We start from the raw sequence: 22,936 nt of genomic DNA on the forward strand, positions 1-22,936 counted from the left end.
TTTCAACTTCTCGAATCAAACCGAAGTTGCCTTCTAAATCAAACATATATAGGTTACATTAAATTCAATTATTTTAATTAAATGAAAAGAATTCTCAACAAAATCTGAGACCCAAGAACATCTTAACATCAATTACTAGTTAATTCTCAGGAACTGACTTCATTTTCAAACATTAAAATGTTTTACAGTTCTTTTAAATTCTATAAACTAGTATAACATTTTATTGATACTATCTGAATTAAAATTTATTGTATAATCTTTAAACTTAAAAGTCTTTTTAGCTTTAAGATTTTAGGAAAGCTAAAGGCACTTCAGCATTTTTATCTTCTAAGAATATCCTTTTTTTGCGTATTTAATTATCATTAAAAGAATATTAGTCAAATTTAAAACAAAATAGCTTTGATAAACTTGTTATCCAAATTATCGTTGTGAATCGCTATTTTTTGGACAAAATTACTGTCTATTTTAATTAAAGGCCTAATTAATATGAATTTTTCAATGTAATGAAGAGATTATTTATATGTTTTAAGTCATTCGCTTATAGGCTAACAAATCAGTTCAAAAAATTTTCGATTTTACTGTCACTGATGCTCACTTTACTCTCATATAATATTGATCCGATTAACTGCTCCATATTTAGATAATTATCTTATATTTTACTCAAATATGAATGGTATAGTTACTTCACACGTTGCGCAATTTAGAAGGCATGTAGAAGGCATGTAAAAACGATTTTGTTTAGTTCTAAAATTTCGCCAAAGGGACTGTGCGTTATGGCAAAAGTGGCCACCAACAATCATTATCAATGGAGTCTCATTCTTTTATTAGCGAAAAAAGAATCCTGAAAGACATCTTTTCCAAGCATCTCAGTACCTACATTTTAACACGTGCACCGATTCTTTGATGATTCGGTTTTATCGGGCCCATTTAAGTAAAGAATTTTGGTTTTGTGAGTAGCTTCTTAACGAATCCTCTCGAAATCAACAATTCAAGTCACTTGAAGCACTCCAAAGATTACTCCAAAAAAATCTAAAACTTGAAGAATTAATTAGTATCGAATGACAGCATCTAACCAGAAAATCAAATCAAATTTCGATGATTTTTTTTTTTTTTTTTTTTTTTTGCTTATCCTACTGACCACTAAGAGAATATGCCTGATTTTTTGGAATGAATTTTTGATTGAAAATATGTCATTCAATTATACCTTTAAAAAATCTAATTAAAAGATAATGAATTATCAAATCATAGTTATGTCAATATATAAAAAATTATTAAGAATTAATAATTAAAAACAATCTATTTTTATTTAAATTCATATAAAAGTTTTTGGAAAAATAAAAAGTATTTTTTTAAATTATATACTCAATACTTTCAAACTGAGAAAAATGATGTTTTAAATTAAACTATTCTCAGACGCCATATGAGTATTTGGCAATGGAACTTAAGATAATGAACACAATAGCAAACAATAAAATCTTTTGAAGATAAAATGAACGAAATCAGTTACATCAAAATCGATAACCGAAAGACAATTAATTACAGACACAATAGAACACTTTTCTCCCAGTTTTAAACTAGAAACTCATCAACCAAGGAATGGATGTACTTTGAAGTTTTTAAAGATGTCGAATAAAAAATTAGTCCTTTTAGCTTTTTTTGTGTTCTTCTCGTATTTTGTTTACGTCGATGCAGATCTGAACTTACAAGAAAATCCCACTGATGGAATTAGAAAATTCCAACAACATATTACTGTCGACGATTTTATAGATGACGAAATCCATTCTCTTCAAAGAGCTGGTGAGTACATTATTATGAAATTCTTCACTGCTCTTCTGGCTGAAATATTAAAAATTACTTAAAATGATTTTTGAAAATGAAATTCGAAAATATTTTTGAATCGCGAGGTAAAGAGAATCAACAAATTAATTCTTCAAATTCATTTCTTATCCTTTCTTTAAATAAGTGTTCTTTATATAGAATTTATCTAGTGAATCACGTTCAATAAAGCAAAAAAAAAAAGAAAAAAAAAAGCTTTAATCGAACATCAACTTATGATATATTTATAATTAGAAAACTGTACATTTAAAAGAAAATTCTACTAGTACTAATAGTAGCTTATAATTTGAAAGAAAATTAGCATCATATAACCGAATGACACAATGAAAGGAACATTATTTTATTATAAGATTTTTTTTTCGAATTATATGTCAGAAGAAATTCAGGGTAAAATAATTTCTGGTACTTTAATATTGAGTGAAACAGAAGTGAAAAACAGTAATTTCGTTCTATGGATTCGCCTAAATAGATCCAACCAATAAGAATCTATTTTTTTTCCATTAGACAATAATGAAACCAATACTGTATCGTCAAATAGTATTGGTCTGATTGTATGACGCGAATTTCAACTTTTTTTTGTTTGCTTTGGGCATGGTTTTTTACACTAGTGATTAGGCACACTTAATGTATCACTGTGATCTCTGTCATTAGAAAATGAGTCTGCTTATATTAAGAGTTACTTAACATTTGAAAGGAAAATTTGCTATATAGAAGACACTACTCCTGGAAGGCTATGTTCACTTAAAAATCTTGTATATCTTGTATAATGTGATAAGTTGTGGTGATTAGGTACACAAAGTTTATCATTTCGATATACATCATTAATTTACTGTTATTTACTACTTCGACCACAATAGCTTAACCCTTAATTGGAGAGGTGAAATTTTAGGACTTAACTGGGGAGGTGTGCTCTACGAGACCGCATTTCATTTATACTCAAATTAAATTTTCTAATGAATGTATTAGTATGAAAAACTCCAATATATTTAGCAGATATTTTTCTTGATATATAGATATGTTTTAGAAATTTTTCAAAATATATTATCATTGGAAAAATGTAAATGCGTTGGAACATTCATTTTCTTCTCAAATGACATGTTACAATAAATAATATTCTTGAAAAAACACATTAATTTTTACTTTTTAAATCATATTCATTTTTACAGTATATGAAGGTGTAGAGAAGACAATATAATGTAAAATTCAACAATTATATGAAAAATTAAAAAAAATCACAATGGCTAAAATTGGCCCTTTTTTTTATCGGCTTGTGTGATTTTCATAGCACGGTTTTCTAGGGCATTTCAAACATACAGGTAAAGAACTAGTATAAAAATCAACCTATAAATTCTGTATATATATCTCTTGGTATATTTATATATTTTATAAATTTTTCAAAATACATTATCACTAGAAAAATTAATTATGTTTGAACATACATATAAGAATCAGTTGAATGTGAACTTTCATCGAAAAACTCTTCTGTACAATTATCCTTATTACTAAAATCACTTTCTGCTTCATTTAAAAGTGTCTGGAATACTACTTCATAAGAGGGTCAGTAGATTAAATGATATTTAGGGGCCATTTGCTAAGCCTTGTTCATCATTGGGACACTAACAGGAAGGTGCGGTCTTAGAGACAGCGCTTAAAGAAATAACTGAATTATTTAAAAAAGCATCCGCTGAAATCGGTTGAAAAAGTGTACGTGTATTGAAGGTCACAAAACAGGAAGCTACAGGGTCAATCCATTCGATTGAGCTAAAAATAGAATAGGGGTGACCGAAAATCCATCGCTAGCGGTCTCACAGACCGCACGTCCCCAGTTAAGGGTTAACATTTGATTGGGAAATTTGCAATATAGAAGGCAATATCAAAGAAAGAGGCAATTCGCGTGAAAAAAAACTTGAGATTTTTTCTGATTAATGACTGGGTATATAAGGAAAAATTTGGTAAAACTGATTAATGGCAGTGCTACTGTGTGAAATGATAAAATAAAAGGAAGGTAGATTCATTCCATGGAATAACCTGAACAGGCGCAGAACGCAATAATAAAAAAATTCGACATTTACAACTAAATATGTACAGGAATGAATGTATGTAGTTGTGTAACGGAAATAAGTGGTGCTAAAGGTAACATGCCTTTTTTCGCATGTGCTTACCATCTATTGCAAGGTTATGATCTCAGGGTATGTTATTATTTTGTCGCCATTTCATCATAATTTTCTTTTAAAAATACCATATAAGAACTAACTTTTCATCATACCGCCCCTAAGCCTGGGTTCCGAAGCAACGATACCCCCTTCCCTGCAAGTCCCAGGTCACTACAACTCTCGAAAAATGCAATTTATTTGTTAAAGAAAATATTTTTGCACTACCCTGAATAAGTGTAATTTTAAATTTTACCCCCCTAAAATTTGTGTTATTACTAGTTTTATTTATAAAAAATCTTAATAAAGAAATGAAAAATATTAAGGTAAAGAAGTTTAAAAAATATATATTGAAAATTGAATAATCAATTTATATGGGAGTGCAAAATTGGAAACTTGACAACAACAGCGATAAAGAAAATTCTGAAGAATGGAACGTAGTATTATGATCCTATGTTATACAAAGCGGAAACCGAAATATCATAATTTCGATTTGATTTTAAGTTTGAAATTTAAATAGTAGTTAAATAGTAATGAAAAATTAGGTATAAAAATTTTTTTGAATTGCTTCTTCCCAATCTAGGGGGTTGAGAGATTTTTTTTTTGTAATTAGTAATTAAAGTGATAATTTTTTTCTTTCTATGTGCTATTAATGAGGGCTCGGAAACTACTAAATAATGGTATCGGCTCTGAAATGAAATTGTTCTCCAAAATTGGATAATTTGGATAAATTCTTCATAAACAAATAGACAATTTTGGGAAAATACTGTAGTAGCTTTTAATAAATTTCAATGCACAAATGAGTGCTAGAAATATTTAGAATGAATTGTGCACTATGAAATATGAAGATCTACATTTTACTGTCTAAACCAAATTTAAAGTGTACATAGATGCTTCCATAGAAGGAGTTTCAGGAAATCAGAAGATTAACGGCACAATTTGTGAGATTTTTGAAAGAACTCGAAAAACATTGCCATTCAAAGAGAAAGAGATAATTTAATGATTTAATAATTATATGATTAATAGAATCATATAATTACTTTAACGTATAAAAAGTGTAGTATATATATATATATATATATATAGATAGAATACAGAATGCTAGCCCCTCCCCCACTAGCAACTAGCTTGATCTCTGAGCTTCTTTTCTTGGCTTATAAGCTATTTCTATGTAATTTTTGTAATTTCATCTTGTGATTTAATAAGATTGAGAAATATGAATTTACCAGGATTAGTTGAATTCATTTTACTGAATCAAAACTTGTATAAATTACAAAATAAAATTTGAAGTGACAATCATATTTTGCAGTTGATGGTCAATTTTTTTAATCTTCATATTAACACTAAAAAAAGCCAATGGAAGAAAATTTTGATTGGTGCGTTTGAATTTCATAATAATATAAAAACATTATGAAGACTCTGAAACAAATTAAATGAAAAAAAAATTACAGATATGAAATTGATATAGAAAAGATAGCATTTGCAAAAAACTTTTTTTGTGAGACAGTAGTTAAGGAAGATATGAACATCGATATCTACTATCAAGTCACAGTGATTATCTTTTTTGGCGACAGGGAGCGTATTTTAATCGTCTTTACTTTATAAAAAATCTTTTTATAAGACAGAAAGGAGGCTTCGTTGACACGGCAAGCCCTCTTCAAACCATTTCTATATTATTTTATTATTTTGCTGTGCCCTTAATTATCTAAGAGAGATGTTGAATTAAATATAAAGTCAAAATGTGTATATATATATATATATATATATATATATATATATATATATATATATATATATATATATAAAGAGGCTACGCTCTGGTACGAATCTTTCGTCACCCCGATGTTGTCCGCGACTAATGCATGTAAAAGCTTAATTCAGCACCTAAATGTTATACAAAAAGCTCAATTTTAAGTTTAAAAAAATATAAGCGAAGTATTTTAACATTAATTAAAATTCAAAAGAAATCTCATCACAATTTTAACTTTTTCGGCCGAAATGAAAAATAAATACATAAAATTACACATTTTAGATTAAAGAAAATTTTTCCTAAAACTGTTAAATGATACTTACTAATATATTGATCATGTGAAAATATTGCAGTTTGATCATTGATAATCAGACCAAGTGTCTAAAATTGAGCCATTGTCTAAATTCTGAGCTTGTGACTTATTGATGTTCATGGCGAAAGATAACCTCAATGAAAATGGTATCCTTTTCAATATAAATGGCATATTTGCATCATTTTTTAAAATCAGTAGTAACACGTGCTATAAGAATAATTAAGTCTTTGTTGTACTCCATCAAAACATCAACATGCAAATTTAGGGCTCATTCTTTCTGACCATCTTCTGAATCACTTCTGGACACTCTATTACTATTTTTAAAAATAATTCAGAGCTAGCACGTGTAGTTCTTAGATATGCAGACGATTCTTAGCCGAGGGTAGAAAAATTTCCATTATTCGACAAAAAAAACTGGAACGCTATCCATTAGTCTTGCCACAAATGGCGTGTCTAAAAGTAGAAATTATAATGTTTTAATCTCATTAGTTGCTTTACATTTCTTTCGTTGCGGCAGCTGGCCCTCCAGATCATTGGTGATATCCCCAATCAAGCCTTGAAAATATCCACTGATGGAAGCAAAAAATGGAATCTGGGAGAACTGGAATTTTATCCAGTTCTCCCAGACTCCATTTATTTTGTATTTTTAAAATCAAGTGGAGGGGAATCGAAGCATTGTTTTAGAAACCCAGATCATACTCAGTTTTTCGATCTGAACCTCTTACTATTAACAGAGCTTTGGACCTCGCCTTAGAGACAGATAATTAAAAAATTTGAATCCTCACAGACAGTAAAAGCTCAATACAATACTTAAAGAACTGGCCACACATTCTTGACAAGTTGAGCCAAAACCTTATCTCCAAATTAATTATATTCGCAAGGACCGGGTCAGTGAGCATACAGTGGATCCTTTCTTATGTGGGCATTCAAGGAAATGTAATTGCAGATGTGCTGGCCAAGGAAAGAAGCATATGTCCCAATCCCCCCTCTTCTAGACTGCAGGCCGTAGAAATCCACGCCTTGTTTAAACTAAGAACTAAAACGAAATGGAGGATTTTCTTAGATCATTACTAATATACCGGTAGGTGTCCAGACTTGTCTCTGGCATGCACCAGTTCAAGGAATGTTCAAACGCTCTTATCTAGGCTAAGGTCTGGCCATACAAAAAGTCTTTTCTTCATCAGAGGCCAAAAGATGCATACTCCTTGCCACTGCTCTGCCAACGCTTCTCCCCCTTATATCATTGACCGTATTGGCGTATCTGTGAGGTATCTGGTGAATGAAGGGGAGTCAGTTTACAATCTTATCCTGTTATTCGATCTCCTGGACTTGATTTGAATTGGTGTTCAATCCAAGGGGGATAAGCAACAACAATAACTTTTCCTTTCTTGCCACCATTCCATCGTCAAATGCAATAAAAATACTTACTACAACGTAATAGTAATTCGCATTAAATATTTCAAAAAATGCTTCAAAACAAACCTGAAATATCATGAGTCAGGCGATTCACTTTCTATCAATCAGAAAGAGAATAAAACGCAATATTTACATAAAAATATATTATATATAACAGAAAGATATATAGCATTTCTTATTTGGAATCGAGGAAAATGGAAATAAAGTGATCGAAAGGCAATATATATATACTAGCCGCCTTTCGCGACCAGCCGGTTCGCCAATCTTAATACTCGTTAAAATTTTAATAATTAACTATTTTATGTAATTCCTACTTCAATAGCTTCTTCATTAAAATATTTTAAAACTTCAAATTTCAATTCATTCAGAATATTATAAAAACCTTCAGTCATAACGTAATCTGTATCTCTCCAATTTGCTGTTAGCTCCCGTAGAATTTATGCTTTAAATTAAAGTGGAAAGGATTATTCTGCAATTAATATAATAATATTTTTTATTGAAACAAAGCATTTTTTATTTGTAATATGATTACTGAAAACAGAGTCACTGAGCATTTAAACCTTATGGGCACTAAAGAATATCTTTCTTAATTGATGTAATATCTCAAGAATTTGTCAACAAAATATATCAAATTTAGTCTTGGAATTTATGACTACAAGTGTCGTTTTTGTGTCAGATCTTTGATAAAAAAAAAGTGAAACAGAAACACAAATTAGATTTTCAGAATTTGATTAGATCAGATTATATTAGAAGAAACATATTAACTTCCTTCCAGAGTTTAATCGCCAAGAAAATTCGAGAAAGAATCCGGTTATTGTCCAATGATAAGATTACTTTGTTAAAGCATGAACAGATAGTGGCATAGTGTAAGAAGGCAGAAAGTGGGAAAAAAGACATCATAAGATCACTTTCAGAACTTGCCAGCGTCCTGGAATAGGGGAAGCGCGTCTTCCCCGTGATCTGGGTGTCCCGGTTTGGGCATGGTTGTTCTTCCTTTGTTCTATCTGTGAGATGTGTGAATGGGCCCTCCTATAAAAAGGGGCTTTGCAAGCGAATGAGTGATTCGTGAGTAGCAAAGTCGTACTCTTGGCCCTTGTTGGCTCTACTATAAAAACAAGAGACGCACCCCCTCTGGCTTAAAATCGCAGTCTTCGTAACCGCGGGCTTGTCCATGGCAAGTGGCATAAGAAACAACAACACTTTCAGAACTTATTGAGCTTCAGAAGGGAATTTAGTTGAAACAGTATTATAGTTTTTGCATATGTAGACTTTGAGCGTGGATAAATAAAAATCCCTATGTAAAATTGAATTTAAAGTGAAGATTGACTCTAATAAATAGAAAATAATCAGAGCTCGAAAAAATTTTGCACATTCGTACATATAAGTATGTATGTGCATATATAACAAAAATCTTGAGATTAATGTAAATAATAATAATATCTGTTATTATGCCGGCGCCCTGCCTAGGGGTAGCGCATCTTACCCGTTATCTGGGCGTTCCGGGTTCAAGTCCTGATTGTTCTTCCCCTGTGCTCTATCTGTGAGATGAGAAAGAGCCCTCATGTGACAAGGGTTTTGCAAGAAAGTGCGTGAGTGTCATCTGCATATGAGCTAGAAGGAGAACTACTGGTTCGGGTGCTCAGGGGTCCTTATCCTCAGAAGCTACTGTACCCCTTTTCCATGGTAACGTGAACGCGACAACATTATTATGTATTATTACAATCGTAGTTAGTATTGAAAACATTTATTAATAGGAATAAAGATAAATCTTCACAAATTACATCATGAAACATAAAATTTTATTTCTTTATGTAGCGATCCATTTTCACTTCCTTCCTCTGCAGAGGTAAAATGTCATCTAAGGCAGAAGTTGGATCGAAATGAACGAACATTGAATGAGAAGAGAAAATTTTTATACAAATTGTTGATTCAAGAGAGGTTGTATTAAAGTCCGATCCAACAGAGTATTTTCAAGCAAAACAATTTGAAAAAGAAAACTAAGTAGCTCTATCAAACTCAAAAGAGCTCTCACAAAGGATGCTTTAGCATAATGTCTCCCTTCTGCTTTATGTATCCAGCAACAAAGCTTTTGTCTTCTCAGATTCGGAAAAGATAGTTCTGCTGAAATTTTGAAATTTATGGATTTGGAAAAAAAATATAAATGTACAGAAACAAAATGAATTTTTAAAAAATGTCGATGAATCTTTATAGAAACAGTTATTTATGAAATAGTGAAAAAACAAACTTTTCAAGGAATGATGCAAAGATGGTCATTGTTTGCCTTTAGGAAAGAAACGTGATGGAGTTTAATGAATGTAAAAGGAATGAGCATTTTTTTAATCATCAAATTTGAATTTACCTACATTCTCCATTTTGTGTGAAAAAACTTAATTCTCATTCCTCGATTCAAATCACGTATATTCTGGCTGTCTAAGGTAAAAAAAAAAAATCAGTTTTCGAGGACGTTGACAAAAAAAAACTAAATAAAATAAAAAAAATGGAACGTTTTATTTTTTAAACTCTTTTTCACACGCTTCAAAATTATTTATTCTCTGTGACAGTTTAGTGTAGAAAGATTAATAAAGAAAAAAAGTGGAGAGATAAAAGTTTTATATTCTTTGAAATTAAAATACCTTGCCAAATTATGGCAATAGGTTTCAATAATTAAATTTCACAAAAATGAAAATGTCATGATTTTTTTTAATTCACCAACTTCAACTTTCAAAGAGGATTTACTAACATTTGCATCTGACATCCACAATTTACATTTATATTTCATTTTTATTACTTTATCTGACATTTTTAACAGAAAAAAAATATTTCCAATTGCAATAAAAGCAATAAAAACCGAAACCTAACTTCTTATCTATTTCCTTTTAAACAATATAAAAAAAAGGAATAATGTAGCACTAAAAAATTAGCAGAATTTTCAGAATTATATATCATCTAATTAACAAACATTTAAAATTTCTAAATTTGTTGCAATGCATTGCAACGTATAGAAATCAAATTCAAATTAAAAATTTCGAAAACTAATATATTTCAAATATTTTCTATCCCATAATTCCATTCAGTTCATACTTATAATTTTTTTTAGAAAATAAGTTAAAAATTTTCTTCAAAGATTACAAGAAATATTACGCCGCCTTATAAAATATTTTGTTGGCTCATTGAAGATTTAAAAATTTAGTCCTTTTGATAAAATTGTGAAATATATGCCTTCTAAATAATTTTTTTCGGTAGATTTAAAGCAATAACAATGTTAACATATTCATAAAGATAACAAATTTTAAAATGAAAGCTTAAATATTAGGCAATGAAAGAAATGGCATAGTCAGTACGAAGATTAAAATTAAATAAATTTTTGATACAACTTTTTGTGAAGGTTTTGTCATCGCATTATACAATGTTGAGTGCGAGAATTATTCCTAGAAATTTAGAGGATTTTTCATTAATACCGTATCTTAACAAAAAAAAAAAAAAAAAAAAAAAAAAAAAAAACATTCTGACTCAATCCATTTAGAAGTTTGAAATTTTGTTTCATAATTTATCGATAGTAACAATCGAGATTGAAAAATTATTTTGGCAACTATCCTTGGATAATTAATTTTCTAGCAGTGAGGTTTCCGTAATACTTATTTAAAATTTTTAAAACAAAATATGAAGATAAATCTTTAGAAGTTGCAGCTGGAAAACCGCAGCTCTTATTTAGCAACTGTTATTTTTTACATATTTCCAATAGAAAAGGAAACCCCAAATAAAAATAAAAATTTGAATTTAAAAAATAAAATTGAAAAACCCTGAATTGTAATACGATGAAATGCTTCAGCAGTTTCAGAAAAGAACGCTAAATTCCAAGGGAACGTTCCCAGTCAAAACAATTCTTAAAAAGATATCATAAGAACGTTAATATAAAACTTGAAGAATGCCCCCCCCCCCAAAAAAAAAGATTTATCTTACTTTTTTGATACTTTAGGCATTACTTTTGATTCTTTAGGCATTAAGGTCTTAAATATATCGCACTAACTGTTAATGCAACAATGCTAAACGTTGTTTTATCTGTTTACATTTCTTGCTAATCCAAAAAGTAAACTTTCAACAGTTGTTATATTTACATTTATTTCACGAATCCATAAATACTTTTTCATGTTCAATCCAATCGTAATGTACGTCAGTTGAGGGTAGGACTTGTTCACCTGAAAGTGATCTTTTGGAGAGTTCTGGGGTCCCTTCTTGTCCACTATAGGTACTTGATCTTACCCTCTTATTTTCTGGCCGACTTTGATAGCGGCAGGAAGCGACAGCAAGCTCAGTTCTGAAGTCAGCTAGTTTTATAATGTTCTTCTGAGATTTCCCTTCCATTGCAGACTAACTTTTTGTACAGTATCCAAGCATTTATCACAGTCATGTCCTCGTTGTCCGCTTTCTTGATTTTATGAGAATACGATATCGACCGATGAAGCTGTCTATTAGATCAATGAATGCCTCCCATGTGGGCCACCCAGTATTCCTATGGAAGACACTTCTCAAGATATCCCACAGTGTAAAGTTGCTGCCACTTCACAAAACTTAGCAAGTTTCAAAACCGTTATTAACAGAACAAAATATAAGAAAAACTCCAAGCCTAAAGATAATAAAACCATGACCACAAATATGTCCAATCGTAACACCGACAGTGATATAGAATCAGATAATGCAATAGAATATAACCCTCATGAAACAATTGATGAAACTCCACCTGCTCCAGAATCTTCAATCGTTTCCACCACAGTTGATAAAACTGTTTTTAAACAAAGTCCCCAAGATTGTCAAGTTCAATGGGTTGATCTTAAAAAATTTCACTGTGAATCTTTAAGTACCCCCATTTATAACAAATACTTGAAGAAACATCGGATCAAAAGATTACAATGATTTTTTTTCTTTTCACTTGGTTTTGTAATTTATTGTACTTGTTTTAATGTTATGAGTGTTTCACCTTTTGAATTTCATTGGTATTTTAATCTTTTAACATTTTTGGAAAAATTTACTTTTTGGGATGCGAGTTGCAATTTTAAAACCACTATTAATATTCATTACTAGATGTCTTTCATTTTATCACGAGAATTTAATTTTAAATTGTATAACTGAATTGTACTTGGCATTTATTAATACCATTTGTTTGGCGCAGTATGGCCATATTTGGCTCTTCCGCCATTAAATCTCACAATACCATACCATCACAATACCCATGTGGGCTTCTGTTATATTCCATGTGTTATATTCTTTTACGACACGAGGACATGATACTTGGACATTCATTTGCAGTTTTTGGTCGTGGCGGGTTATATTCCCTGTTGGTTCAGCACCAAAATAGGTGGGGAGCAATAAAACGTGCTCATTGTTACAAAAACATTCTAAGTATACTTGCTTAAAAAACTTAATTCCACCACTAAACCAAGCAGAGAAACATCAAAAATGCAAAGATACATGCAAAAAATATTATTATCCAAAGAATAAGCAAGTAGATTTCATACAGCCTGGAAGGTCTGAAGTAACAAAATCGTTATTTACAAAAATATCAAAATTTTCTTCAAGCATATCAGGCCTTTTCTAAAAATAATTTCATTGTAATAAAAAAAAGACACTCACCTACTACAAAGGCATTTTTATTTTCCGGAAAAATAAAATGCATCCAAGGTTTATTCCATTAAACTTTTTTTAAATTATGTCACCTCGTTAAATACGGCGGGAAAGGAAAATGTCATATTATTTGAACTTTAACAGCTGACGTTTATTTTTTTTAACTTCTGTCCAAAAGAATATTATGCAATGGTAACGCACATAAAGCCAAATGTTAAAACAAACCAACTGCAAGTGTGCATTTTGATTTGAAAGTCCGGTATCAAATTTGAGACTTAGGGCATTTAAAAGCTAATCTTTTTTATATAGAAATGTAGAATTGGAAATAATGTTTCTATTTCTAAAAAAATGCATGTTTTCTAATAAATTGTACAACATACAATTTTTTTTTGTATATACATTCACTTCTTATATAGTAAAAATGTAATTAAAGATTAAAATGTGCTAAAATGAATACATTAGTAATAGAAATTTCAGAATATTTGATCAGCTAGAAATGTCCAATAAAACTACTTCAAACATAATATTTTTTATATCTAGGGTTCATTTATTATGTGCATGTACTGCTTTTCCAATTTTTTAAATTTCTGTTTCAAATATTTATTTTACGTTTACGTTTTTTTTGCTTTCTCTCTTTTTCCCTCACCTATAACATATTTATCTTTATGAATAAAGTACACACACACACACACACACACACACACACACACACACACACACACACACACACACACACACACACACACACACACTATCTTATAGGTAATATTTTTAAAATGTGTCTAATAAACACTGCAACAATAGAAATTTCAAGAAAATGCAAAGAAAGGAATAAGTCTAATTTCTATGTATTTTTTGAGAAATTGCATTTCGAGAATGAATTCCATATATGAAAGAATATTTAGATCCCTCAGTTTTTCTCTAACATTTTCTGTGGCTTATTTTATTTGCAGATTGCGGTTGTACGAATGGAAAATGTGTAGAAGAAGACGGAAAAGTAGTTTGCAAGTGTAATCCTGGATTTGGCAATTACACCAGGTCCTATTGCAAAGGTATACTTTCTCAATTTTATAGCAAACTAGAAAGAGATTTCAATCGTTATAAACTGTTGTTTAATAATTTAATATATATCATTTTAAATGTAAATTTTGATAAATTTGTCCTTGAAATTTTTGTGCGGCAATTTTCGTAAAATACATTTGCACACTGAGAATTAATACTACAAAATATTTATTTTGTGATTGATTTTTTTTATTAGATAGAATAGCAATGCTTTTACTTCATAATAGTAGTTTTACACACCCATTATATCAAATCAACGTTAAGAGTGGATGAAAAATTATTGAAGAATTCCAACATAAAGATAGGGTAATTTCAGTAAAAAGAGTTATGCAGGAAATTTGTAATACATTTTATGATTGCTTCAAAACATATGAAATGAATAAAAGCATAATTTAAAAACACGCTTTATAGTATAGTATAGTAGTATAGCAAATTTTTTTTCAAATCCATTATCAGGTGATGTTATTTATCTTTTAAAATATAAGTGAAATATTAACTGATTGATAATTAAATTCAAAAATATTAAATTGAAAAAATATTAAATATTAAACAGTAAAATTAATTATGAAAATATTAAAATTGCGCATTGTCTAATCTCTATTTTATATTATTGAATGAAAGGATTGGATCACAAATCTTCCTCTTTAAAAGCTTGGATACCCGTATAAAAAGTTAAATAAGCATATGCCATATAAAATTTTCTCATTTTTTTTTCGTATTTATCTTTTTTAGGCCCTTCACCTAACCTAAAATTAATTAATCGCCAGATGCAAAGAAAAGAAATTCGTCTTTAGAAGAATGCGACCCGTTTAAATAAGAATTTTATATTTGTCAAAATATTCTTTTTGAAACAGAGTAGCACCTTTTGATATTTTAGATGTATATTTTATTAATGTACATTTCAGTCCTTTCTGAGAAAAGAATATCCACACTAACTACATTTTATGTAGAGATTTAATTACTTTAAAATGTTTTAATTGAAAGTGATCCATTTGCATTTATAATAGAATGCATAGAAATCTTTCGCAGACGAAAGAATTTAATATATTTATGCTTCTATTTTTAGATTGGCTTATAAAATGTTTGTGAAATTATTAATACAAAAGGCTCTCAGAAAAAATCTCTTCGAACTAGAAAATACGGTAGACAGAATTTTTTGTATTATAGATTATGCATTCATTCAAGTAAACTTAAAGTAAAAGTGGGATTTCAAAAAGTATAATTAATGACTAGCCAATATTACAGTAAAAGTAGATGCAGTCGATAGTGACAACTTTTAATGACAGTAGATGCTGCAAATATTTTTTCATAAAATTCGATACAGAAACAAGTATCGTTGGTGTTTTATGGAATAATGCACATTTTGAAAATTCCAGAATGCTTAGAATCATTATTTTTGCAATAATTTAGAGATGAGATCTTTCTAGGATCATTGCGTATAATTTTTTCCAGTGTTGTTTTGCAAAGAAATCCTAACAAACCTGTCTATCAGAAGGGCTAAGAAATAGGTTTACATCTACAAGTATAGCAACATCCATATAAAATCTAGGCACAACCTTTTTTAGAACCACAATCTACATTTTTGGACACAATGTATAAGAAACATTTTATTGCATATATTTTCCAAACTGAAATTCTTTCCGTTTCACTTGTATTTTCAGCTTGTGGATGCGGGCCAGATTCAAATTGTATCTGGGTATCAACAGGGTGGATTTCATCTAAAAAAGTATGTCTATGCAAACCAGGATATAAAGAAGAGAATGAAAAGTGCGTAGGTAGGTTATGCATTTATAATTAGTGAATAGAGAATCGGTCCTATGGAGGAATTCTTTTTATATGAAGGACTTCAAATTCATTGGGGAGTATTAATTAGAGACTTTATTTTTACTGACTTTCGTTTTGCATCACAAAAATATTAGGAATGAAGTTTGATTTTCGTGTGTTATACCGATACTAGCAAATTTCAATATTTATTCAGTCTTAAAAATTGAAATTGCATTTTAAAGTACTTAAAGATACTTTTATCTGTTAATATTTGTCAAATTATTAAAGGATTTCCATGCATTTAATTTGAAAAATTAAAACATGAAAGAAAAATTAAAACAGTAATTCATTTTTTTTTTTTAATTTCCCACAATGCTATCAAAAAAGAAAAGGTTTACATCGGAAGATATTTCAAAGTAATATCTGATATTTTCTATAGGAAATAAAGAATAAATACATGCAATAAATCTTTGAAAAATCGAAGTAAAAATAATGAAAAGTGCTTGTTTGCAGTGTTGCTCGTAGCTCCATATTCAGTAGTTAAGTTGCAATAAAATGCCTTTCATTTCGTTTTGATAATCGTAAATAGAAAATAAAAGCTATATTGAGAATTTTAAAATACAGATTTTCAGATAAACCATAAAAAGAAATTGTGATTTAAGTTAAAAATGGATTTTTTTTTTTTTTTTTTTTTTTTGCACAGATGGACTTTAATATTAGACAATTAAATATATGAACATTGGAATGTTAGTGATATAGAGAGTGCAGGAGCTGAAAACTCCGAACAATTAAGTAACAATAATTTATATGGTTAGAAAAATAACTTTTAGCTTTTAGCCCTAATAAACTTATAACAACCCAATACAAACATACATTAGAAATGCATACTTTTTGATACGCCAAATTTATGCGATTTAGCTTCTACATTTAATTTTTTAAAGATTTCTTAAATATATGAGAACCGAAGAAATAAAAATTCATGGAATTTTTTTTACGCTTCAAATTAATTACATTTCTCAATTGTATTTGCCATTTAATATATTTTTTAAACATATATAGAAGAAAATGATGAATTTTTGATGAATGCAAAGTTTTGAAGTATCCATTTTTCCTGCTCTAATATATGATATATTTTATAACTTTATAAATTTGATTATTCATTCTTAAAGAGTTACAGTCTTTTATTAACATTAAAAAGATTCTTCGTTATAGTTCGAACCTTTTATCTTAACTTCTAAACAGATTCAAATGGCGACTTTGTTTATAATGAGTCCTCTCAGAACTCTGCTTCAATTTTCTTGTATAAAAAAAAACAGTTATGTTAAAAATAAGAATTTAAATACCATTCTGATATTAAAAATAACATGCAATTAGAACAGAATAAATTAACTGAAACTACTTTTCTGACAAAAATATCTTCATATACTATTATATTGTGTGTGCATATATATATATATATATATATATATATATATATATATATATATATATATATATATATATATATATATATATATATATATATATATATATATATATATATATGGGTGTGTGTGTGTGTGTCTTTTCTTTTCGCTTCTAAAAGAATGGGCAGGTGATATTTCCCTTTTTCCCCCAAAGTGACATTTCCCCCCTCTTTTTTGAATGCTATGAGTCCTTAAGATTTGCACCAGAATGTTAGAGCTTATAAAACGGTTATACAAATATGATTTGTAAAATAATTATATAATTTAAAGTACTGTATCTTTATACCCCTTTTTGTACTTACCCCATGATTCAAGGTCAGTACAAAATGGACTGATCTATCTGCACGGATTCGTTCAATATCTTGAATGAAGATGAATAACTTGAAGATCTTGTAAAAGTGTTTCAGAACGTTTTGTGTTACTTAGGATTTTATCATGATAGTCTAATTAAACAGCATAATGCCCTTCGCCATAGAGGCTGACTGACCATTTAGTTGAGAAGCCATTCCCATTTTTGGAATCGCTCATGATATTCTAACTAAACAGCATAATGCCCTTCGCCATAGAGGCTGGCTGACCATTTTGTTGAGAAGCCATTCCCATTTTTGGAATCTCTCATGATATTCTAACTAAACAGCATAATGCCCTTCACCATAGAGGCTGGCTGACCATTTGGTTGAGAAGCCATTCCCATTTTTGGAATCTCTCATGATAGTCTAACTAAACAGCATAATGCTCTTCACCATAGAGGCTGACTGACCATTTGGTTGAGAAGCCATTCCCATTTTTAGAATTGCTCATGATATTCTAACTAAACAGCATAATGCCCTTCCCCATAGAGGCTGACTGACCATTTGGTTGAGAAGCCATTCCCATTTTTGGAATTGCTCATGATAGTCTAACTAAACAGCATAATGCCCTTCACCATAGAGGCTGACTGACCATTTGGTTGAGAAGCCATTCCCATTTTTGGAATAAATTCTAGCAATCAATATTTAAGTCTAAAATAAGGTTTTATTAAAAATATGTTTAATTTTTTAATACGGTTATCATAAAAACATTTCAAATGATTAAAAGACAAGGTAATTCAATATAAAACCATTCCGTCTTTCAAGAATATCATTTCTTTCTTGCACTGCAGTCACAATTTTCCTTTTCCAAATTCTTAGAAAATGTTAGACATTTGAAATATTTCAACTAAAAAAAAGTATTTAGGTTCACCCAAAATGCTTCACAATGAAGCAAAGTTATCGAAATATCTCCTTTTAAAAATGTCACTCAGATAGTTCTTTGCATTTTGCACATTTGCGTTACGGAAACTTCAAAATACTTTTTTACTTTCTCGTATGCATAGTGTAGAGAAAGTCTAATAATCGTCAAAAAATTCAAACAATATTTTGACTATCATTTTCTCCTCTCGAAAAGAACCTTTTTGAAAAATGTCCGTCTGTCTGTTTATGACAACGGCAACTCAAAAACACTTTGAGCAAGACGACAAGAAATTTGGTATACGGTCTTTATAGCAAATTTATAGATTTCTTTTAAATTTTGTGTAAATTCTGCTTCGAGGAAGTTCGTTTGCCCACCTGTTCGAATGCAAGTTAGCACGATGATTACTAAAAGAAGAGAGCAAAATAGATGAGATTCGAGGAAATATTCAACAACTATAATGTAGATACTTGTCAAATATGAGCAAAATCCAACATTAGGTTAATTGTCTGTCAGTCTATTATTAGTTTAATTAAATATATAAAGCAGGTGAGTAATTTTGTGACTTATTTTGAGCTCTGTGCTAAATTTTGATTACAATCGGTTGGTAAAAACATATCTAAACCCGAAATTCCATTTTTGCATAATATTAATGTATGCCAGGTATTAATCGCCAAATTACTCGCCAAGGATGGCACGATAGATTCAGTGAAAACGCTACATTCATGCAATGGTTAATATTTCGTAACTATTGTATGTAAATACAATGTAAGTAGGGATTTCAATACCGGGATACCGAATACCGGTATTTTGAGCCATTTTACAATTTTGTAATACCAGTATTCACAAGTTTAAATACCGGTTTTTCGGTATTTACTAGACATTTTTTAAATTGTCTCCACTATATGTTCAGGGATCGCCAACATAGCAAAATAGTATACGTTTTTGTTTTTATGTCTTCCTAACGGGTGAAATTAATTAGCTAATAAATGGCTTAATTAATTGCTTAAATCTAAATTAGCGAAACATGGATTATCCTTGAAAGAAGATATTATATCCATAACGACTAATGGAGCAACAGTTATGAAAAAAGTTGGAAAGTTGATTGTTGCAAATCAGTAATTGTGCTATGCTCATGGAATTCAATTAGGAGTAATAGATGCATTATATCAAAAAAATAAAGAACAGAAGAATCCAAATACTGTGGATATAGAAACTCCGGATTCCGACATTGAAGCGAGTAAGAGTGAGAGTGATATTGACAATGAAGATAATGAACAATGTAATTGTTGAAGAAGATATTGCTAATGAGGATGAAATATTAACCCATCAAGAATTGCTTCCTATAATTTATAAAGTTCGAAAAATTGTTAAGATATTTAAACTTTTCCCTACAAAAAATGCCATATTACAAAAATATATATTAACTGAAAATAAAACAGAATATATGTTAATAATAGATTCTAAGACACGTTGGAACAGTTAACTCCTAATGATGGAACGATTTTTGAAATTTAGAAATCCAATCAAAAAAGCATTAATCGACTTAAACCTGTAAATTAATTTTTCAGACAGTGAATTCGACTTAATATCCAGAACTGTATCAACTCTACTTCCAATAAAACTGACTATAGAGGCATTATGTCGGAGAGATTTTAATTTATTAACAGCTAATGCAACAATAAATTTCATGTTGCAATAATGAAAGAACAGCACACATCACTATCTGAAGAATTATATATTACATTGAAAAATCGCACAGAAGAAAGGCATAGCGAAATAGAAAATGTCTTATGGTATTTACATAATTATAAAGATTTTAAAAATGAAAATGAAAAAGAAGAAAAGAAAATAATCAATTCAAATCTGATTAAGTTTATAGTAAATTTTCTTACAATTTTTTACCCACAAACCTGTCCGCATTTAGAAGAATTCGGTTCACTTATCGAAGATTATGCTGACACTAAATGTCGATAGTGAAAAGGATTGTCTCTTGCACAAAAATTAGAATTAGCGATAAATAAAAATAATTCAATGAACCAAAACACAGTACAGAAATCAGCTATATCCAAAACCATCCGACGAGTAATTGATTTATTTGAACCTGAGGGATTTAGTGGTAAATACTTGGAAAAAGTATATCGCGTATTACTAACAGTATCACCAACTAGCGTAGATACCGAAAGACCTTTTTCGAAAGCTGGTAATTTTTACTCAAAATTACTTTCGAGGCTTAATGGCAGTACAATTGACGCAGTTTTTTAAGATCACATTTCAAAAATTTGTAATAGTACCACAGACTGAATAGTGATATTTACACTTTTTTTGTGATTTAAATAAATACAATGTTCCATTACTTTTTTTGATTCTTTATATACTGTTATAATTTATAAGTTGCATATTATTTTTTGTGATATTTACACTCTCTTATAAAACTGGCAAATAAAACAAAACAAAAAAAAACACCTTGTTTTCTTTCTTTTTCTAAAATTTCTAATACCGGTATCAAAACCGGTATCCCGATATTAAGATCTCAAAAATACCGAATACCGGTATTGAAATTTTGGTTCGGTATTGCAATACCTAAATGTAAGATGTCCTTTGGCATGACATGTTTATTAGAGAGTATACGAGAAAGATTTAGGGAGACTTTTCACACTGCTTCCTCTTCTTAATGATACTTTAATGAAATTTGTTCCCTTGGATTTATTCTCCAGCCTGAAAATATGGAACAGAATTGGCTTTTTGAGTTTATAAAATGACTGCTTCATAGGAACCAATATTGCTTTAATTTTTAATATACCCGAGATATATTTCTAATAGGCCAATTAATAAGTATAAAAAGATAATTGAATTAACATGTGCTCTTTCGAAATTAATTTAGCCGAGTTATTTTCAATTAAGGATGACAAAGACAATCACGTTTATTTTCTAAAGCATTCATACAGAAAATGTAATGTATAGAAATAAGATTTAAAAAAAAAACTAGATATGTCCTCCTTTCATTATATGTGACATTTTTTCGTATATGTTTGAATTAAATATTTAGGTCCTTGCACTGAAAATCCATGCAAGAACGGAGGTACCTGCAAAGATACAAAAAGTGGTTACGAGTGTATATGTACTTCCAGTTACACAGGCAAAGATTGTACAACGAGAGGTATGAATAGTACTGTTCTTTTCTCTTTGTAATGTGGCAATAATTTCATACATCTGAAATGTATTGCTTAGTTCATACACTCGATAAATTATACTAAATGCTAAGAAAAAGCTTTATCAAAACAAGTATGTATTTAAATATACACATTCCGATAAATAATTATATTCTATTATTTATATTTCGAGGCCTTGAAATAAAATAAAAAGAAAAAATGATATTAATTGAGATCGTGAAATAAAAAGAAGTAAATAATATTAATTCTTGCTCATTGATTGTCCGCCATTATTTCACTCATTTCTTAGATTTGTACATAAAAGATGTATATATTCGAGCATCAATAATGTTAACACTGTCCATTTAAACAGACAATACAGTAATTCATATCATATATGTCTTTGGAGTTTTAATGTACTCGGATAGTAAAAATATATGATTTGAATGAATTTTATATATTTTTTTTAAATTTCTATATAAAATTGTGTAACTTATAAAATATAAAATAATTCCATTTTTTTTTATGAGAAATGAATTTATTAATGTAATGTGAAAAAACTAAAATTGATATTCCGGAAAGCTAGAATCAGTGTCTCTAAGCGAAATAAGTGAATTTACGTGAGAAATTGAAAATATACATTAGAGATCTAAATACTAACCCCTTAGAAAGGGACAGCGTTTATATCTCTAATACAAATTTTCAAACATACATAATAAGAATACAGAGCTATTTTGGGATGGACCTCGTAATTTTGAACTGAGGTCAGATGCCAGGGGGGTAACACCTGAGCTGACACCCACCTCCCTTTCCAAGCTTCCAAGTCACAACAGCAGGAGGACATTTTGCCCCGACGAATTTAACGTGCACCAGGGCCTCTTACAGAAGGCTCTCCAATGGAATCAGGTCTCGAACCTGAATTCCTCCTGTTTCGAAACAGAGACCTTACCATCGGCCATTACGGCCTTTCTGGGAGTTATAGCAAGGCGTTATAAAACGGCGTCTGGGGATTATAGATTCTGCGTTCAAATTTTCCTTCAAATGAAAATTTTCCGTTTTAGGTGAAACTTTTCTGCAACAGGACTGAAGATATTTCTTAAGCTTTTTCTTAATACCGCAGCCTCTTGCAAGACAGATTTTTTTTTTTTCAAATCTGTAAAAATTATTTACTTTCGTCACGCACACTCTTGGATGGCAAT

The 22,936-nt window shown here is 29.7% G+C and overlaps 1 protein-coding gene across 5 annotated transcripts in view; it reads left to right on the plus strand.

The window, feature by feature from the left end:
• Positions 1 to 1,550: 1,550 nt before the first annotated feature.
• The window catches only part of LOC129975610 (neurogenic locus notch homolog protein 1-like), an 85,196-nt gene continuing 63,810 nt past the window's right edge, over positions 1,551 to 22,936 (plus strand). For 3 of the 5 annotated variants that reach the window (XM_056088681.1, XM_056088683.1, XM_056088684.1), the window contains exons 1-4: positions 1,551 to 1,797; positions 14,038 to 14,136; positions 15,808 to 15,921; positions 21,635 to 21,745. In XM_056088681.1, coding sequence (XP_055944656.1) covers positions 1,623 to 1,797; positions 14,038 to 14,136; positions 15,808 to 15,921; positions 21,635 to 21,745 — 499 coding nt within the window. In that variant the 5' untranslated portion in view covers positions 1,551 to 1,622. The remainder of the gene's footprint in view (positions 1,798 to 14,037; positions 14,137 to 15,807; positions 15,922 to 21,634; positions 21,746 to 22,936) is intronic. The other 2 variants (XM_056088682.1, XM_056088685.1) reach the window with 2 other exon arrangements.

The sequence above is a fragment of the Argiope bruennichi genome, chromosome 7 (assembly GCF_947563725.1).
Source record: "Argiope bruennichi chromosome 7, qqArgBrue1.1, whole genome shotgun sequence".
NCBI lineage: Eukaryota > Metazoa > Arthropoda > Arachnida > Araneae > Araneidae > Argiope > Argiope bruennichi.